The sequence below is a fragment of the Rhodnius prolixus genome, unplaced genomic scaffold, assembly GCF_049639745.1.
Source record: "Rhodnius prolixus isolate KJV_2025 unplaced genomic scaffold, Rpr scaffold_7, whole genome shotgun sequence".
In the NCBI taxonomy this organism is placed as follows: domain Eukaryota; kingdom Metazoa; phylum Arthropoda; class Insecta; order Hemiptera; family Reduviidae; genus Rhodnius; species Rhodnius prolixus.
The window spans coordinates 29,442,432-29,461,388 of NW_027411582.1; the positions used below are offsets into that span (position 1 = coordinate 29,442,432).

Sequence of the window (18,957 nt, forward strand, 5' to 3'; positions counted from 1 at the left end):
TGATTTGAAGAAAGCAAAAACGGTAAGTTTAAAATGGTATGTACCAGGCCCTGGAGAAACATGCTGAAGCTCCTAAATTACGGCGGGGATGGGGTCATCAATATTCTTGCAAAACTTCAAAATTGAATTTTGGAGGAAGGTAATATATCCAATGAAATGTCATGAAATTCAGTACTTAAAAAATAGTTATAGCAAATGTGAGAATTGTAAAGGTATGTGGTTAATTATCTTGGTTTTAAAAGAAATTCGAAATTGGATAGAAAAAGAATATTATATACTATAAGAGAAACAGTGCGAGTTTATGCCAGGATGTTCCTGAATCGAATTCAAGTTTTCTCTGAAACAAATTCTAGAAAAGTGTTATGCCAAAAATACTCCCCTTGTCTTCATTGACTCAGTAAAAGCTTACGATAGTGAAACTCTTACAAAGCCCTGGGAAGTATTTACTAAAACATTGCATCCATTAGTAAGACACTTATAAACCTTTTTCAAAGAATAATTGATATCCATATCTAGGTAAAAGTAGAGAATGCTTTATCGGAAGAATATTCCATTGCAAAAGATCTTCTTGAGGATTGCTGCCCGTTCCCTACATCATTCAAGATCTTTGCAGGCGGAGAAAATCAAAGGATGAAATTAAGTGGTAATAACTACCTATCCAATCAGATCAGATTAATCAGTTCCTCGCTGATTAAATAAAATTGTTTGGAGATAACGGTTGGAATATTTTACTCCTGGTTCAAAAGAACTCGATGGATTTTCTAATATTGGATCTTGTTTAATTTTCTAATTTTAGAGTTTACACAAAAGCTTGACACACTTGCCATCTTCCATTTAAATAGATGACGTTCTAGTCTATACTAGTTAACATGTGCAAGTGGGAGAGCAACTATATAAATAACAATAATTTAGTTTAAAATTTACTTAAAATAATTTTGCCTTGCTACCATGAAGACGTAAGTACAAAAATGTTAATTAAGTTTGTGAAAAATTTGTTGCACTTGTGTAAACACAGGTGTGCGGAGTGTGGTGAGGATTACAGACCTTACCTCTCTTAGATTTTCTCTAAAATAAAACTATTTAAAGTTTAATTGATATAAAAAATTTACATCTTATTCCTAAAAAAAGAGGAAGATATTAGTTCTTTGAATTTGAATTCATGAAATGGCCATTTCTTCTTGGATTTTGAAAATCAAGTCTAATTAGAAAACAACGCGTACTACAGTTATAACGGATCTTATCGGCGCGGAACTGCGTCCAATGAACTCTTACATCCCGCAACTACAAATCTAATCCAAAAGATACGTTTACTAAAACAGAATCCTTCAATTATATCAATAACGTAATTTTTTCTTTCTTAGAACCCCTGCTCCAATGCAGATCATCAACTACGTTCAGTTCAACTTAGTCATGGGTTAATTACTGCTAAGCTCAAGCACTACCTTAAGAGTTATTGTATTTCTCAAGACCAAAATGAAAACCTAAAGGCCGAATCAATTTGATACTCTTGTGCTGTTTCCTTTCTTTCCAGTTTGTTATTACTCTCTAATAAGAAACATCATTCTCTAGGCTCAGAGAACAAAACGGTGTCCGACCCTAATTAATTAATCGTCTGCTAATCAATTAGAGATACACTAACACACTCATCATAATCTGCCAAGAACCCACTTATCTTCCAGCAATAAATTATTTATATTAAAATTTATTTGATCTCTATTTAAAATCGAATTGTTTTTTCATCCAGGTGCGTAGCACTGGTTTTACTTTCAGCCATATTACGGTTATCAACAGCCGGGCCTAGACCAAGTCGAGACAGGAAATGTCGAAATCCAGATCCTAAAGAAAATTTTGAGCCAGAAAAGGTATACTGATAATATTCTTAAAACAATTACTCTTTTTTTTACTCAAATATTTTATACATAACTTTGCAGTTTTTTAAAAATAAATGGTACACGACACATTACCAATTGACGAAGTATGGTTTAGAGGGAAATACCATGAATTGCATTGCTTTCAGCTCTATAGTGTTTAGCAATGGTAGAATAAAAGAAGTATTTTCTAATTATCAACCAAAGTAAGTATTTAATAAACTTTGTCTTAAATAAAAACTTTAATTCCTAAACCATTTCGGCAAAGGGATTACTAAAGGAAGTAGCTAAACAGGATAAAAGATTAATCTTAAAATAAGCTGTAAGGTTTGGGCAAGTTCTCTATCGAGCGGATAGAAATCAAGAGGATTTAGAAGAGGTGACACGATAAGGCTTCCTATATATCCACCTTTCAGGGTAATGCCTATTTTACAGTCTCTTCCTTAGTGTCTGGTGAAACATATTATGGCATAAGGAGAGCTGTGTTTACTAACAGAGACATCAAGAGACAGAAACGACTGCTCTACTAAACAGTAATGGTAAACATTGGTAAGGTAATGTTCATAATTTATAAATGTATCCGGAAGATTATTATTTTTAAAAAATCACATATTCTTAAGAATCTATTCTAACATGTTAGACATTAATGCCAAAATATTGAGTGTTAAGAATACCAGTCCAGCTGTTTACACTAAAGTGACAAAATCACAACTTTTGCACTGCAAGTGGATTTTATTTACAAAAATATTATAGTTATGTTAGTTATGGATACCATCCCTCATAAAATGAGCGCCATATGTTCACAGAACATATGAACCTTCGGCAACCATATGTATATCGTCCAGGTACAAAGTCCACACATTAGCCGTAATCATCTGGTTTTGAAGGAAGGACTAATGAACGTGGATGCAGTTCTTCTCGGAGTACTGTCATCCATTCACAGTTGGATTAAAGGCGAAATTGCCTTGCAATGAATGTAGTACTTATTGGTGGAATTGTCTAAAACTACATTCATTACCCATTCTACTTTGCGCACATTACCTCTCCGAGGTTTGCCATTATTATTGCGCAGAGTAGTCGTTTATCTCTCTTAAAACCTCTGGAAAAGTACGCCCGAATCTTAATGGTAAAGTTGACGTCCATTCGCAAATATCCGTTTGGTGAAACCACAAATTCAATTGCTCAGAAACACCTTTTTCTTCTAAATTTTTGTCAAAAGATGACTGTAAGTTCTTATTAACCATTTTGTAAATTTGTTTTAGTTTTTCATTGATATAAATGATAACCTTGATCTGTTGTTTATTGTTCTTTCTTACTTTTTTTGGTAATATCCAGAATTATTGCTAGGCTTAGAGTTTTTCTAATGTAATTGATCCAGATAGGATCTTTGTTCACATAAAACCTTTTTCCGCACAATAGATTCTCTGCTAGTTCCAAAAGTTAGTTTACATTTGTTACAGATCACCCATCATTGATTTGTCTGTATTTAGATAAATATACATTTAGATTCAAATGCTTTGATAAAATACAGAACATACAGCTTTCATGTTATAGTTTATCCTAGCATTTTACGATTTGATCTATTTGATCGTCGGGTGAGCTGGTAAAACGAATAAAAATGTTTTATATTATGTATATCAATTTATGACAGTTATAACAAATTATAAAATCTTATTACCACGTTGAATATTGTAATATCAAAGAGTAAGATGAATTAAAAGAAGATATCTTTTCGTCCTCAGGAATTAGATAGCATGAATTACGAATAAGTCACCATCGTTTTATAGTTCTTGTAACATTTTTAGCCTCTTTAAAATTCTTCCAAACAACATAGACAACCTGCCAGATACAAATAATCTTTCACTATTTTTGCTGATTTTTTCTTAATAGTTCATCCTTTAACTGTTAATATTATTAAAGAAATAATTGTAACTTTTTTTTTCTTCAGTCACTGTGCTTACGCTTATGATGTGAGTTATAGCAGTCTGGATTCATTTAAAGATAGAGTTGGTAAATACACAGCTCAAAATGTAGTGGTTGACAGAAAAGGTAAAATTAGCCAAATTATAAGATCTGCTTTTAATCTCTCTCCTATTGCTGCTAGTCGTCAAGTAAAATGATCAAATGTATGGGGTTGCAGGTAAACGCTTAGAAGAAGCTATCCATGAGTATAATATTACGATTATCGATACTGATTATACTAGATATGCTTTTGTACATTTATGTGGGCAAGACAAAGAAGGCTTATATTTTGGTAAGTATTAACTGTACTACTGATTACTCTTAGTTTTTAGTATGAATGTGTTACAAGTATTTGAATTCAAAGAAATAAAAATAAGAAGCGGGTCAACATTAGAGATTTAGCTTTTTTCAGTGCACTATCGGCGTCCAGACAGTAATATCTCGTAAGAGGCAACTCGGTCCCTTCTTGGAAAGAAACTCAAAATTGACCCTAATTTATCATCTTTACAGATTATTTTTTCATCAACGGTCGAAATCAAGAAGACAAAGTTCATCCAAAGATTACAGAAGCCATGAAGAAATATAAGTTAGAAATAGAAGGCTTCTTGTCATCAGAAGATGTTGTTTGCCAATTTGATGAAAGGGCGATGAATTCGCTTTTGTATGTAGATATATCGTTATGCCCTGTACCGTTGGCAAAGCCCTTACCCGAAAAGGTCAACGAAGAGACTGCAACACCTTCAGAAAAAAAATAGAACATTGAAAAAAATATTGTATTTGTGTAGCAGGACATGACATGGGAATGTGGCGTTGGTGTTTACAATTAAACACAAAAAAGGTTTATAATTTTTAAAAAAAACTTTTATTGTGTTATCCAGACAATAAATAGTTTTCTTTTGTAAATATGCTTATGCTTCAACTATGACTGAAAATGAAATGAAAACATAACTTAATGGGTTCGTAGGTCCTTTAAGAATAAAAATGTACCATTTCGAAAAGAAGTCTAATCTGGCTAATAAAATATAAGACATTAAAACATTTCTAATAATTAAATAGGGATGATAATGCGAAAAACAAAAATAAATAAAGGCAAATAATATAAATGTATAATACAGCAAAATTTCACAGAGTGTGAAGGGGAGTTATTTATTAATGATAAAAAACTAAAGATAATTTACTAAGCTATTATTTTTACTTTATTATGGAATACATATTATTTATATTACAATTATTAGAATATGTGATTATTAATAATAGATATTTTATAATATTATTATTATTATTATTATTAAATAAAACAGAAGCAATAAATATTTGTATTCAGAATTAACATACATGTATTATTATTGCACAAATACTGTGACATATAAAAATAACTTGTCCTCTTTAAACTTTTGTGTCTTTACTTTTTATTTTTTATTTTTTATATCGCCGCCCAAAGAGGTATTTACAAAGAATGCACGCGACAAATCAATTCACAATTGAAAATACATAAAAGGAATAATAATTCTCAAGCTACAGAAACATTACAAATTAAAAAACACCAATCAACAAAACAAATGAAGCTTAAGTTCAATACACAATACTAAAGATCTTAAAAATAATTGACAGAAAAAATAAAGATACCGGTATTATATACCCGCAATTTAATAATGTATCTAATGATGTTTTGATAGATATAAAACATTCTATGTATAACAGTGCTTTTTTTTAATAGTTCCAGAGCTAGATTAATGTCTGAAATTATCTCTTTATTTTAAAATCATCAGCTACACAGTGCTCATTAAAACCTGATCAGTTTTGCAAATAGCCTTATTTCATAACTTTAAAGCTGAAAATTTCATTTCCAAGTTTTTATAAGAAACTTCTTTTGTAAGTTGTTCATTAACATATTTCACGTAAGCTTTCCAAAATGTAAACATATTTTTAATTTCTATTAATAGTTGGCGACAACGTTCTTTATAATTAAGCTTCTTCACAGAAGTTACGATAAAAGTACTCAAAGTTTTGAACTGAAATAAGAAAGAAATCGAACTTCATCTTATTATTACAATTATTACAATGTTCAATATTTTAACTAAAGATTTTTTTAAAACTTAAAAATTTTTAGTTTTATTTTTACCAACAATTTACAGTTTTTAAAACTGTATTTATTATACTGAAATTACACTTTACAGGGAAGTCCCCGCGAAAAATGGCCTTCAACAACTTTTTCTTGAAAAATATGGTAAAAGAAATATATCTGTGTAAGTAATGATGTACGAAGATTACAGGAAATCTAAATAGCATGTTAGTGAAAATCTCCAAAACTGTTCTTTGCAATTTTGGAAATTTGTGGGTATGAGCTTAAGAGTTCTGGATTCTGTCTCTAGAAATGTAGAGGAGTGAAGAGAATAGTTGCGTTCATAAAATATCTCCGAAGACCACTATTTTCTTGTTGGAAAGAGTGGGCGACAAATTTAAATATTGTTAGCGTCACAAATCTGGCCTGTTAGATGTTTCAAGCTTACTTTTTTTGGGGGCAAAAATTAACAGTCTTCGAAAAAGCGATTTAAAAAAAAAAACTGAAACATAAAGGGAGGATAGGATATGGATGGGTACATTTGATCACTAGCAGCAAAATTAACCGTAATTCTAGCTAGTTCCTATATGATTCCAACAATAACAAAATTATGTATATATAATCCAGCTTTATCTGGCAATATTTTCTACTTTACAATTCTTTGAATATTATGTTTTTGGTCCAAAAGTGCACTTGGTATACCCATCCTTTGAAATAAGTAAGAAGAGTGTTTGGAGGCTACTAATTAAAAGATATTTTAAAAAATCGTCTTAATTAAATTGTTGTTTAATGAATAATAATTGGAAAAATAAGAGATTAATGATCCTTGAAATTTTGAAAATTATCACATTTCTTTAAAATTAAGTTCTCCGTCTCTTGTTAGTAAATTTAAAAACTTAATTTCTGTTCGATGGGTGAAATTGAATTCAAATATCTCTCTCAAAGAGTTAGGGCCATTTTTATGAAAGCATTTAAAATTATAAAATGACTTGTTTTCTTGAAAATGGATCTTCTTCTTGTTTAATATTAGTAAATTTTGCTTCTAAAAATTCTCAAAAAGCAAAGATCCTTTAGAAGCTAATTATGAAAAGCAAATCTAACCTTTGGATTATTAAAGTTTTTATTAGCTTTTATTTCAAACATGTAAGTCTTAAATAGAACTCTCTGGAATATTTTCCAATATTCAGAATTATTCTCCAAAACAAGTCTCCTAATGTCCTTTGTATTTTCAACTTCTAGAAGGTATTTTACTACTTTATCAAAAAGACTAAGTTTTTGCAGATTCCATGAAAAGTCAGCAATATTTATCTAAAAAAAAAAAAATGTGAAAAATGTGAAAAGCAAAACTGATCAGGTTTTAATGAGCACTGTGTAGCTGATGATTTTAAAATAAAGAGATAATTTCAGACGTTTGCTGAAGAATCAAATTCATGAAATAACCAAGCATTATGAATTCACGAATCTTAAAATTATTTTCTGACTCCAAAGAGACTATAATTATTTTTGAAATATTATAATCTTATGTATATAAAAGAACTATTTATATTTTTTCAAACAAAATACTTTTTGCAACATAATTGTCAGAATTAATCGATCCAAAACGTTTGATAAAATCACCTTTTAGGTTCTAGTTAGTAACTTTAAAATCGCCCATTCTAAGCCAATTAAGTTATAAATGCCGTTAATAATAAGAAGAATTAGAATAAACTTGGCTTTACTTTATGCTTGTATCGTAATAAAAACCTAATTGTACAGATATAGAGCTAAATTTTCTGTACCAATAGAACAGAAATAGAAGAAGGTGAAAAGACGTGAATCAGGAGATTTTAAAACAAATGTTAAAATCATAACCATTGTTCAGTTAGTTATAGTTTGGTTTCAACCTACTTTATTTGAGAAAAACTGATACAAAAAATAATCTTCCTTCAATCGACTTACCTCAAGTCGTAGTTTATCTACGAAGTTCTCGTTTTTCTGGCATTTAGGACATTGGAAATCATTTTTTATTTTGGTTACCTATAAAATTAAAATATAAACGAAACGAATAACTTTAAATTTTTCAAATAACTTTACTATCATAATTATATTAATAAATATAACGCTCACTTTTTTCTGGCATTGGAAACAAGCTTTATAAGGACAATCTATCGTGCACATATCGATGACAGTTCCATGACAATTGAAAATATGTATTCCATTTTTACTGGCTATATATCCTTCTTTTTGAGTATAAGTGTTGGTCTCAAAACTGTCTGTAAATAGCACAACAATAAGGGATCGTTATTATTATAGGTAAAAAACAAAACCAATTCCATAAATATTTTATTATGATTTATAACTACTAATCAAAATTCTTATTAATATAAATTCTAATTTATTTACCTAACTTAGAGACTGACTCTGCAGCATCTATAATAATTACCTCTTTTGGGGGGAAATATAATTGAGTTCCATTCTCGTTAAGCTATACACGAATTCCAACAAAATAATATGTTTTATTCACCTAAATATACACACACTATTATTATTCTACTTTACATTTATAAGTCTATACAGTTTTAATTGTCCTTATTTTAAAAAGTTCTGAGAAATCTAAGACCTTAGATGTTTCTGGAGGGAGATACCATCCAAATCTGACACCTAACACATTTTGTATCGATTCCCGTGAAGCCATTTTTCAAAAATACCATTTCATAAACAAAAAATTACCCCTAACATCCTCATTATAAGATCAACTTAGAAGTTGCCATAATATAGCGAAGACCTTGGTTAACTTACTTTAAATCTCACTTCCTCTTGATCTCAGGAAAATAACTTCTTTAATAGTTCTGTCATTTCAAAAGAATGTCTGAGAGGCTTCAGCCACCTTCCAAAGAATACTTGAGTTGATCATTGCTCGGATATTGGCCCCGCATGCTTTGCATATCTCGACGACATAAATACTACTGCTACAGACACCTTTTAGGAACACTTACATTCTAGGCAATAACCTTGCAGTTAAGCCGGCCTTCCAAGAACGAGGTAGCTACTACGCTACTGAAAGTAGGCGTTATTTTTGCCAAACTGTCCGTTTTCCCTCTTTTCAAGATATCCCCCGTAAGAGCTGACACCCAGTTGGTAAGAGGGAATTGTTTCTGAATTTAATTCTAGGTTATCTGCTTCATAATATGTACGTGTGAAATCGCGAGTTCATGTCATAAAATTGACAAAAGATGAAAGATTGTTGCCATGCACATACCTGAATCAAATCGAAATAGTTGTCTGTTTCCTCACCATATCCAATGATTTTAATTTTACCACTTTCATCCTCAATATCAGCACTAAATGATTTTTTCTTATTTCTGTCAGTCTTATTCGTTACTTTTGCTTTTATTGTTTGGCCAAATTGATTAGGTACCAACTTCTTTATTAGTCGTAAATCACCCGTTACTTTATCTGAAATTATAATGTAGAAACATTATTATTCAACGATATTTTCCACTACATTAGGAAGTATGATTTTTTTTCATTGCATAAGTAATGAAAAGAATTTTTTGTATAGGACTTTCTTAAATCAGTCTAAATATATGTTTCGTTTTACTTAAAACTAAATAAATAAATAACACTATAATTTTAATAATTTCACTATAATATATATTATATTATGCTATGAAAATTTTATACTATAATGCTACAATTTTTGTAATTGTTTTTATATCAAATGAGTTTATTAAAACCAAGCACATAACAACGAAATAAAATACTGGTTATTTTTGCGGGCATATTTCTCGTTAGTTCATTTGAGGAAAATATACTGCTTCCAGTACTTCTGTTTTCAGAATTATGTTGTGTCATTACATTCATTTCTTCGATAACCATGACACGCCTAGAAATAATAAAATAAAATAATTATGAAAAGCAAGATAAAAAAAAGAGCCTTTTGTAAATAAATACATGAAGACAGCTTAACATTACGCCGTTTAACACCGTTTTCTCATAATACACGCTTATTTCGGTACTCTGACTCACTTTGGCGTGGTTTTCAAACAGTAAGCTCTCTTACAAAATAAGTAGAATTTTGAATTAAACAGTAATCACATGGATTTGCATATCCTTTCACAGTGCTTCAGTGGGTCAATGTATTTAGCCTAAAGAAAAATAAAAAAGGCGACACAAGACAAATGTTCTGAAGCTAACCATTCCCGATGTCCTGCTCAATCAATAATGGGAACTGGTTAATCTATGAAAGACCATACGATTTAGCACCCAATGTTGATGAACATCCTTAAAGAAAGAAATTTCTGCAAGTATCATGATGGTACATTCCTGCACCAAACTTAATTTTTATCAACAAAATAAATTAGTGCCTTCGACACATCCTGGCATCCAAGCTTAAAGAAGACGGTATGTTTAATGTTCATCATTCCACCTCTATCTTACCTCAAATCTCTCCTTAAGATCTAAGTATATGATATATTTTTAAAAATTTATTGATTAAGTTTCAGAGGTAAACACAATTCTTAATTTCTACTAAATCCATCAACTCAACTTTCTTTTCTTCATCCATTATTATCATCAAAAATCTGAGACGGGTGACTTAGAATTCTAATTAAATTCTCAAGAAATGTTCTCTTTCTTGTGACTCTTGCAAACATCGTTACGCTTTACAGTTTTAAGAAAAGGCCAAACAATTTAAATAATTTGATAGTAAGGACTTACTTACTTTTGTTTTCCGTTACTTGTTACATCATTATAGCAGATAATTTTAACTATGAATTTTTTTTTAAATTGCTGTAAAGTTTCTATTGAATTAATGTCATTATTATCATCCAGTAAGACTAAACTGCTGTAATTACTATCATCAGTTACAAAAATCTGATAACGCTTTCTTTCACTCTGATCTCGTATAATTCTGTAACCCAGAAAGAAAAAAAAATACATATTTCAAAATTTATTTGGATAGAATACAACATATTCATTTATAATTTATATTTACTTGCAAAAAAAAAAAAATAGAAACTTCACACCTGTTAACATTCCTCTACTAGTTCTTGAACTAGTTGTATTTCTATAATCAAACATGGGGGAGGGGTGAATCTAAAGTTAAGGTAGCAGTGACTGTGGAAGGTGATAAGCGATCTATTGATTTGATATTGACAATAATGTTGAAGTGAAGTCGGTAGTAGCGATTATTTAATGAGAAGATTCAACAGAGTGTTAAGTGGAATTTCTTATTACTGAAAACAAAATTGAAGAAAATCGGGAGTAGCGATGATGAAGTTGGCGAGGTGTGAGCGAAAAAATAAGCGGAATTCCTTGTTATTTAAAATACATTGAAGTTGGAAACTGCGATTATTTGAATGCTAATTGAGTTATCATTTCTTATCAGAAAAAAATGCCGAAACTTAAAAAACAGGCAACAGAGGTACTTATCGAGGTATGACATTTTCTTCCATTTTTACCATTATGCAAATTTTTGGCCCAATATTCTAATATATGTTCCTTTCATCCAATTATTAAAATAACTATTTATACTGTGGTATAACGGTCTTTTAGAGATACATATTAATATTAAAAATCAATAGTCTATTTAAAATTAAAATGTAAATTATAATCTTGAATTTACTGTGAGACTAAATCATGGATAAATCTGTCAAGAAATCATCAGTAAACAGGAATGCATAATTTCTTCAGTTCTTACAATTAAATCTTGTGTGTAATTCCATGTCAGTCGTTTGTCAATGTAACAGTCTGATTAAAATTTAGAGAAAGTCAAGTATTTGGTGTAAGTGTGAAAATTATAAAAAAAATTAACCACGCAAGTATCAGTTAGAGAGATGTATTATGAGGTAGTAAATTTGAAAAAGAATTTTGGCTTACAGTAAATCCGATGCCAAATGCTAGTGCAGTATCGAGGAAGGCTCCTCGACAGTAGAATAACACCGCTTCTAAACATAATAAATATATTTAATTAAAAATAAACTTACCAAAATCTTTAATACAGGTTTTTCTACGTATACCCCATCACGTAATATATACTGAAAAGTAAATAATTACTAATAATAATATTAAAAAAATTGTAAATTCTCATGAAAATTAATATAAACATTATTCACATTTAGTGTCAAAGAAGTACTCATTTTAAAATTATATAAATATTTAAAATAAGAGAAGTGAAGTACGTTAGATCTAACACCTTATCAGAAACTGAGACAACGTTCAGTTCCTGCACAATGCACATTGAAGGTCAACTACTCATAGCATTACTATCTGCGCAATTTTCTTGCGCAATAATAGTGCTTTAGTTCTCTTCAACTAAGTATTTTAGTTGGAGCAAACTTTGCAATCATTAAATAAAAGTATTCTCAGAAGTATATGATTTGATGCACTTAAAATTTTTTGGGATATAAGATTAATACATACAATACTAATCAGTCGAGTTTGAAGTATTTTCCTTAGCTTGTAAGAGAAAGTAAAAAAGGGTCAGAAAATTTATAAGAAAGATATGTGATTAATATAACATTAATCATCTAAGCTCTAAGCCTCGGCGAGTGTTGTTATTTAATGTAAATAATTAGATAATTTTTCTTGGTGCCAGTCATGGGTAAGGTTATGGATGATAATCATATAATGGCCCTTTCCTGATGAGCAGTAAAAGCTAAGATCCTTCCCAACTTGGAATGAAGAGGTGTAGAGCCCAGCAAGAAGTCTATTCAGCATTAAATCTATATCTCTGCAGCTTTGACTGGATAAGGTGAGAGCAAACATAGGGTAAGAAGTCACAAAAAGATTTCTTATAATACAAATAACAGGGCACCAATAAATAAAAATTCCCTCAAATTATTAAGATGGATGGTTTATGTTATAAATAAAATGCATGAGTATAAAATTCTCTACCTTTTTATTTCAGACAATGTCTTGCCAATTTACATATTTAATTCAAAATATTAACAATATTTTTTACACATGCTTTTACAATGAAAAGTTACGATTTAAGTAACATAGAGTTAAACAGAAAATTATAAGATATAACACATATTTACATCATTTCTTTTTTTTTAAAATACTTCTTTCATTTTCAGTTGTTAGTAAGACCAGACAATTCCTTTATTTCAGATAAAAGTTGACGACAACGTTCTTTGTAATTTGGTTTCTTCACTGAGAACACCGTATATTTTACTCGGCTTTCATCCTAAAACATTTTATACAATAAAAACTTGAAATGAAAATGAAACAAAAATTAAAAAGAGTAATGTTAATGATGATATAACATCATCAAGGGCAGCACAAGATATGTAGCGGGCAATATAGCCTAAGTCTGGCATAAAGCGCAGAAGTGATGGTTCATCCCGTCAATTCTAAAAATATGCTGCGTTCAGCAATACCACACTTGTCACATATTGCTCTACAGACAAATTTGAAAAATTGATTTGAAAATTGACTTGCTTCTTCCCTGTTTCATGAACATTCCTATGCAGCGTGTATTGAATTATTCCTATTGTCGCTTCCACGTGCTTAATGGATGGTCTTCCAGAGTCTCCTTGGATAAAATACTTCAAAATACAGGCAATACAAAATTTATAAGGTCCCTAAGCTGACCCATCGATTTTCACAAGTGTCAACCCTTTTCAAATGTAATTCTGAAGTAGTCCCGAATGCTAATGCAGGGTGATCATTTGGTTTGCCTAATGGCTTAATCAGGAGCATATGAGTAAACAACTTGAACGTGATGACCGTCCTTCCATTTTGTCATATCATATCACCATCAAATTTCTTAAGCTCCTATCAAATTTTACTTTAATATTATTCTATAAATCAATAAAAATAAATAAAATAAGCTAAAATCATGTAGAGAACAATTTGCAGAGACAACGTACTATTCATTGCGATTTCACTTACTTTTGGTAAAGTTTAAAGAGACTAGAGAGATTAAATATTATAAAATTAAAAGAAACCTAATTAATAATTTATTAAATAAGTATTTAACGGCCCAGAAATTAGTATGAAAGCGAACAATCAAAATAATTTCTGACAAACTATGGTTAAATGCAGCCAAAATGCTGGAAAAAAGAAAAACTACAATACTTACATTAAAAGTTTCCATTTTTGCTCTTAATCTAAACTGATATGGTCTTAATGTGACTTTTTTGAAAACTTGATTAAACATTGAATTATCTTCTTCTTGCCATCTACCTATATCATCCGCTTTTGCTTCGAGCAATTCTTCACCTGCATCTTGAAATAGAGAAATCCACTGATTTCCAGAAAAATCTCCAATATTCATCTAGAAAAAAAAATACATAAAATGATTCACTCATAATATGCAAGAAGACTGAAATCGCCAAATTAATTGTAGAATTTCTACAAGGCCTCTTCTCATTGTAGATGAAACATTCTTGTTTTGTTAACGAGATTTGTTTTTCTTCTGTTCCCATGATTTAAATAAAACTCGTTACAAGCTCTTCTCCAAATAAAGTTAAAAATTAAAATTAAAAAAAAACAGTCTCTCCTTTTTAATGATAAAAATAAACTCGAAATTATGAAAACTAGTCAGTTTAACGTTATTTACTTAAGTAACATAAATGTGAAAGTGCACCACGGCTAATTTTCTAGCCCAATTACAGATTTCTCGTTTTATCTTGTTAAATTTTCGAAAAGATTTGGTACTTCAGATTTAGAAGTGATGCAATCTCGTTAACAGTAATTTTAACAACTAATCTATAGTAAACTTACCGAAAGCATTAGTCTATATTTGAAACTATCATATTCTCTATTGCATTTTTCACAGCGATATTGGCCCGTATTTTGATCAATAACCTGAAATATTAAATGAATTATTTTCATTTTTATTTTTTTAAATAGTGATTACAACTTTTTCAATCAATACATTGGCTATTACTTTGGATCTAACACCAATTATGGCACAAACAAGAAATAAAACTCTGTAAACGCAACTTGGCTTACAACTTATATGGAAATCCCTAATTACAAAATTGATGATTAAGACAGTATGTTTTTATAAGATATTACTGATAAATGTAATTAATTTTAACCTTTTTATTGCATTCGGGTGTTGGGCAAGCTTTATATGTACATTTTTCTGTTCTAACATGCATTATGTTAGCAAAACAACTGAAATAATCTGCTTTATCTCCACAACCAAGTTTCTGATCCACAGCTTCTTTAAGGGTTAAATTCTTTCCGGAACCACCGCCTACGATTAAAATTTATTAATTCTTAATTTTCAAGTCAATTTTTTCATTTTGTTAATGGCTTCAGAAATCTCAATCGCTAGTTAATCTACAAGTGGTTACAGTTGAAATTAACGATAGGTGAAGTAAAATTGGATTATATTGATCACCATCATTAAAAAGAAACAAGCCTGAATCCATTAACTAATGCAAAAATTGAACGAATCTATAAAACTAAAAATTTTGTTTTAATTTATGGAATATTACATACCTGAATCTGACCGAGCCGAAACTGAAATGAATTTAGCATCCTCGCTAAGACCATCAAACCATCCTCTAAGTTTATGGGCTTCAGGAATATCTGGATTTATCTACAAAGTTTTATTTTAAAAAAGTTGTGATCGAACAAAGGTAATATGGAAAAATAAAATATGTGAACACTCATGCAACTTTTCCTTATTTAAATGTGATTCCCATAAAGAAACTAACCTAAGAATTTTAATAAATATTAATCGGCTTCAATAGAAAGTTTGACAGAAAGACTATCCTGCCAATTTTTCAGCCCGGTGGCTATCCTGCTACTGCTTGCAATGCGAGATAAAAATTATATTAACGATAAACCTTACTTTACTAACCTGAAGAACGGATCCTCCAACTAGAGAGATTGATTTACCACCTTGAAACTCTGAGATTCTTCCACCTTTTACTGCCACCACTGGTTGGTTATCACCATTGAATTCTTCAGCTTGTGTGCCCCACAAAGTTAGGGATACCTTTAAAAATATAAATTCATGAATAACTAAGAGACAACATAAAATAGATTATTAAGTTAAGTAGAACTCTTACCGAAGCTAAAGAAGAATCAACAACAGTTACTTCTCTTTTCTTCAACTCTCTATTTGTAGTTCTAGATGTAAGACTCACCACATCTCCAGCACTTTTACATACTCCAATAAAGTCTAGAATATATTATTAAAATGTTCGCAATAAGGGCTTCAATTAAATTCGTACCTTTGTTTGTGAAAGTACTTGTAATAATAATAAATTAAATTCACTTACCTATCACTGTATTTGGTTCATTATCTTGTATAACACTAAGATTTACAAAATTAAACTGTAATGTCGGAATTGAACGATCATCCTCCAAACAGGGTACAACTCTTGTATCATTTGTGAAAGTCATTTCATAATCATTGTTAAGTGTACAAAATTTCTTGTTTGCCATCTTAATCTGACATTTACTCACGAAATATACTTTGTTTTCCTGAAATAAAAAAGTAAGTACTGAAAAAGAAAGTTATTAAAATTTTAATTCATATTTGCTAATAGATTTTGACTATCTCTTTGCATACTCATATTTTTCCCTTTATTTCCTTGGTACGGACTAGGATTTAGAGCAGTTAGATTTCTAATCTGAGATGCGTTTTGGGGTACTGTAGAAGATTATGCACTCGGCTTGCCTTGATATTTACTATAACTATCAAGGAGATGGTATTATAAGTTCTAGTTCTAGGACAAGGTATAAAGCCTCGTGTTTCAGTAATTAAAAAAAAATAGTAGTCATTAGTCATAAAAGTGCATTCATTAAAAAAATAATACATAAAAGTGACAATAAAAAAAATGTTGCAGAGTACTGAAATATATGTATGAAATTCAGCAAAAATATTAGTAAATAATTTGTTAATTTCATAACAAAGGGCATATACATGATGAATATGCCAGCTAAGCAAATGCAATGTTAAAGTGTAGGCTTCGTAAAGATATACAGACCTCTATAACTACTAGACTTCTCTTAAGGACTGTAGAATAAATCTTCATGGTTGCAGTGCCTTGAGATTCAGGTCTAATAATAGATTCCGTTCAGTACTAACAATAATAGACTGCGGCCATTATAATGGCATGAAGAAATATACTGTTTCATTAAAAAAAAATGTAACAGAAGTACTGAAATAAATGCAAGAAATTTAGAAGGAATCTTCCTTTCCTCAAAGGACATCATCCTTTGTTTCTAGAATAGAACACGCAAGTATTTTAGATCACGAATTCTTTGCAACAAGAGAAACTGAAAGAAAGGATAGTTTTTGAAGTTAAGGTAAATTTATTTACAGATCTAAAACGGAATTTCATGTCTGGACTTCCAGTAATCTCTAGTTTGTGAGTAATTTTTCTAAAAACAAGATCGCGGAACTTCCCTTTTTCTCAAGAGAATCATCCAGCAGTGCTAAGAAAATATATAAAAACTTACTTCGATCATTTCATAGAATTTATCAACTTGTTCTCTAAATGCAGTTGCTCTAATTTCTCCACTTTCGTCCACTAGATCAATTGAAAATAATTTTCCCTCAGAACGAGCATTACTCCAAGTTCTTACAGGACTTTTGCATGTAACTCTGGCTTTTATCACCCAACCATTTTGATATGGACTAAGACTGGCTATTGGATGCGTCTGTGCTGTAGGATTTGATGGACTGTTGTACACTGTATCACTTAATGATCTTCTCGGACCAGCGCCACCGCCAAATGAACTTCCACCTATTGGTAAGATTGCATGGATTGATGATTTGTAGAAAAAATTTAGTATCAAAATTACTATTGAACAAAAAACTTACCTGTGTGGGTTTGCATTTTATTCTGGGCTATTGTTGGTTTCATTACTTGTATAGGTGCAGCAGGCGCTGAATTATTTTGTTGCTGAGTATCAGAAAGTTGGACAGGATTTCCAATCCTCATACCTACTTCACTTCCATGTTTTAGCACTTGTACCCCCAAAATCACCATGATTCGCCTGAAATTTAATTTCACAAAATAAAATAAAAGGATCTAAAAATTAAAATGAAGTGGTTTTTCTATTCATAATAATTTGTGGGAAACTAAGCTATTCAAGGTATAAAAGAATTTGATCAGAACATACAATATAGGCTGCTACTTGCTAGTCAATAACAATTTATTTTGATATCAATCCTGAAAAGCAACGATAATTCAGAACAAATGTCAGCAAAGCTAAGAAATATTTCTAGAAAGCACACACTCCAATAATGTTTATGGTGCAAAGGCATTCAGCACGGCTTTGAAAGAAAGCATAGAATTCAGTTTACTTAATTGAGTAATTTTATTTAAATATACATGTAAATAAGCTTACTTATCTCCTTTTTCCTGATTTTTAATCACGCTAACAATGTGACTAGTTATTTTCACAATTGTATTTTCAACAAGTTCACCACCAGTGAGCATAGGATTTAGTTGGGTAGCCAACATCGCAAAACTATTCAAATGAACACCATCAGATATTAGCAGGCGATATCGTTCACTTGTACCTTGGCCACTGATTACCTTACTTCCCTAAAAAGAAGTACAAATGCTATTGTTCCATCAAGAGGCTTCAATTGCAAATTATTTTTAAAAAAATCTACTACTTATTAAGAAACTTGCAAAGGAAGTTAGACAGATTTAAAAAAAAGAAAAAGCTAGTTTAAAAACCTAATTCCTGAAATAATTTGCTTTAAGATTTGAAAACAAACTCACCAAAATTTGAAAAACAGGATCAGTCACAGTACCGCCTGTCATTATTGTCTAAAAAAAAATTAAAACAATGCGGTCTTTTACATTAATGCAATATTTGCAACTCATACAGAACTTGTAGAATGTAATGAAATTATTCACCTTAATAGCACCTTCAGACAGTTTATAAGACATTTTGTTCATACAAATATTATCGAAATTTGTAGTGGGAATCAAGAAACAGATTTACTTTAACTTTAAGGCGATTACTGCAAACAGAAACATCAATCGACCACCTTGAACTCACCTACCGCAATTATTCCCGCGTCTTAGCTATGGTATAGGCGCAAACTTATAAACTGCCAGCTGCTAAAATAGTAGATGAGAAACAGTGTCG

General features: G+C 30.4%; 3 protein-coding genes and 1 long non-coding RNA gene across 5 annotated transcripts; 2 read left to right on the top strand and 2 right to left on the bottom strand.

Annotated features, from left to right (window-relative positions):
- Nucleotides 1-863: 863 nt before the first annotated feature.
- On the top strand, nucleotides 864-5,386 carry LOC141447356 (nitrophorin-7-like). Its single transcript, XM_074114816.1, has 6 exons — nucleotides 864-956; nucleotides 1,745-1,862; nucleotides 1,932-2,074; nucleotides 3,817-3,917; nucleotides 4,009-4,122; nucleotides 4,341-5,386. Exons 1-6 carry the CDS (start codon nucleotides 949-951, stop codon nucleotides 4,583-4,585), a joined length of 729 nt encoding a protein of 242 aa, XP_073970917.1. The 5' UTR covers nucleotides 864-948; the 3' UTR covers nucleotides 4,586-5,386.
- On the bottom strand, nucleotides 4,340-12,139 carry LOC141447355 (uncharacterized). 2 transcript variants are annotated; one of them, XM_074114813.1, is made up of 10 exons: nucleotides 11,988-12,139; nucleotides 11,859-11,909; nucleotides 10,595-10,783; nucleotides 9,636-9,757; nucleotides 9,131-9,327; nucleotides 8,275-8,356; nucleotides 7,999-8,144; nucleotides 7,831-7,908; nucleotides 6,994-7,200; nucleotides 4,340-5,842 (listed from the first exon to the last, which is right to left on the bottom strand). In XM_074114813.1, the coding sequence occupies exons 4-10, from the start codon at nucleotides 9,748-9,750 to the stop codon at nucleotides 5,648-5,650; spliced, it is 1,020 nt and encodes a 339-aa protein (XP_073970914.1). In that variant the 5' UTR covers nucleotides 9,751-9,757; nucleotides 10,595-10,783; nucleotides 11,859-11,909; nucleotides 11,988-12,139; the 3' UTR covers nucleotides 4,340-5,647. The 2 variants fall into 2 exon arrangements, with proteins under 2 accessions (XP_073970914.1, XP_073970915.1); XM_074114814.1 differs by having other exon boundaries at nucleotides 10,591-10,783.
- Nucleotides 10,796-12,909, top strand: LOC141447359 (uncharacterized). The gene is made up of 2 exons (XR_012454270.1): nucleotides 10,796-11,308; nucleotides 12,470-12,909. It is a non-coding gene; the product is annotated as an uncharacterized lncRNA (long non-coding RNA).
- RPA1 (replication protein A 70) lies at nucleotides 12,754-18,926 on the bottom strand. The gene is made up of 13 exons (XM_074114795.1): nucleotides 18,723-18,926; nucleotides 18,585-18,632; nucleotides 18,202-18,401; nucleotides 17,672-17,847; nucleotides 17,308-17,594; nucleotides 16,122-16,326; nucleotides 15,909-16,021; nucleotides 15,698-15,835; nucleotides 15,334-15,433; nucleotides 14,925-15,085; nucleotides 14,605-14,688; nucleotides 13,961-14,155; nucleotides 12,754-13,063 (listed from the first exon to the last, which is right to left on the bottom strand). The coding sequence occupies exons 1-13, from the start codon at nucleotides 18,762-18,764 to the stop codon at nucleotides 12,950-12,952; spliced, it is 1,863 nt and encodes a 620-aa protein (XP_073970896.1). The 5' UTR covers nucleotides 18,765-18,926; the 3' UTR covers nucleotides 12,754-12,949.
- Nucleotides 18,927-18,957: the final 31 nt, after the last annotated feature.

What these genes read in the sequence shown, in the direction of transcription:
- LOC141447355 (XM_074114813.1), bottom strand. Translation starts at nt 9,750, where the DNA reads ATGGTTATCGAAGAAATGAATGTAATGACACAACATAATTCTGAAAAC. An exon ending in ACTATTTCGATTTGATTCAG is followed by an intron (nt 8,357 to 9,130) that starts GTATGTGCATGG and finishes ATTCGTGTATAG; the next exon opens with CTTAACGAGAATGGAACTCA. An exon ending in AGAGTCAGTCTCTAAGTTAG is followed by an intron (nt 8,145 to 8,274) that starts GTAAATAAATTA and finishes TGCTATTTACAG; the next exon opens with ACAGTTTTGAGACCAACACT.
- LOC141447356 (XM_074114816.1), top strand. An exon ending in TGTAGTGGTTGACAGAAAAG is followed by an intron (nt 3,918 to 4,008) that starts GTAAAATTAGCC and finishes ATGGGGTTGCAG; the next exon opens with GTAAACGCTTAGAAGAAGCT. An exon ending in CAAAGAAGGCTTATATTTTG is followed by an intron (nt 4,123 to 4,340) that starts GTAAGTATTAAC and finishes TCATCTTTACAG; the next exon opens with ATTATTTTTTCATCAACGGT.
- RPA1 (XM_074114795.1), bottom strand. Translation starts at nt 18,764, where the DNA reads ATGAACAAAATGTCTTATAAACTGTCTGAAGGTGCTATTAAG. An exon ending in ATCCTGTTTTTCAAATTTTG is followed by an intron (nt 18,402 to 18,584) that starts GTGAGTTTGTTT and finishes ACTTCTTTTTAG; the next exon opens with GGAAGTAAGGTAATCAGTGG. An exon ending in AATTCTATGAAATGATCGAA is followed by an intron (nt 16,327 to 17,307) that starts GTAAGTTTTTAT and finishes TTTTTATTTCAG; the next exon opens with GAAAACAAAGTATATTTCGT.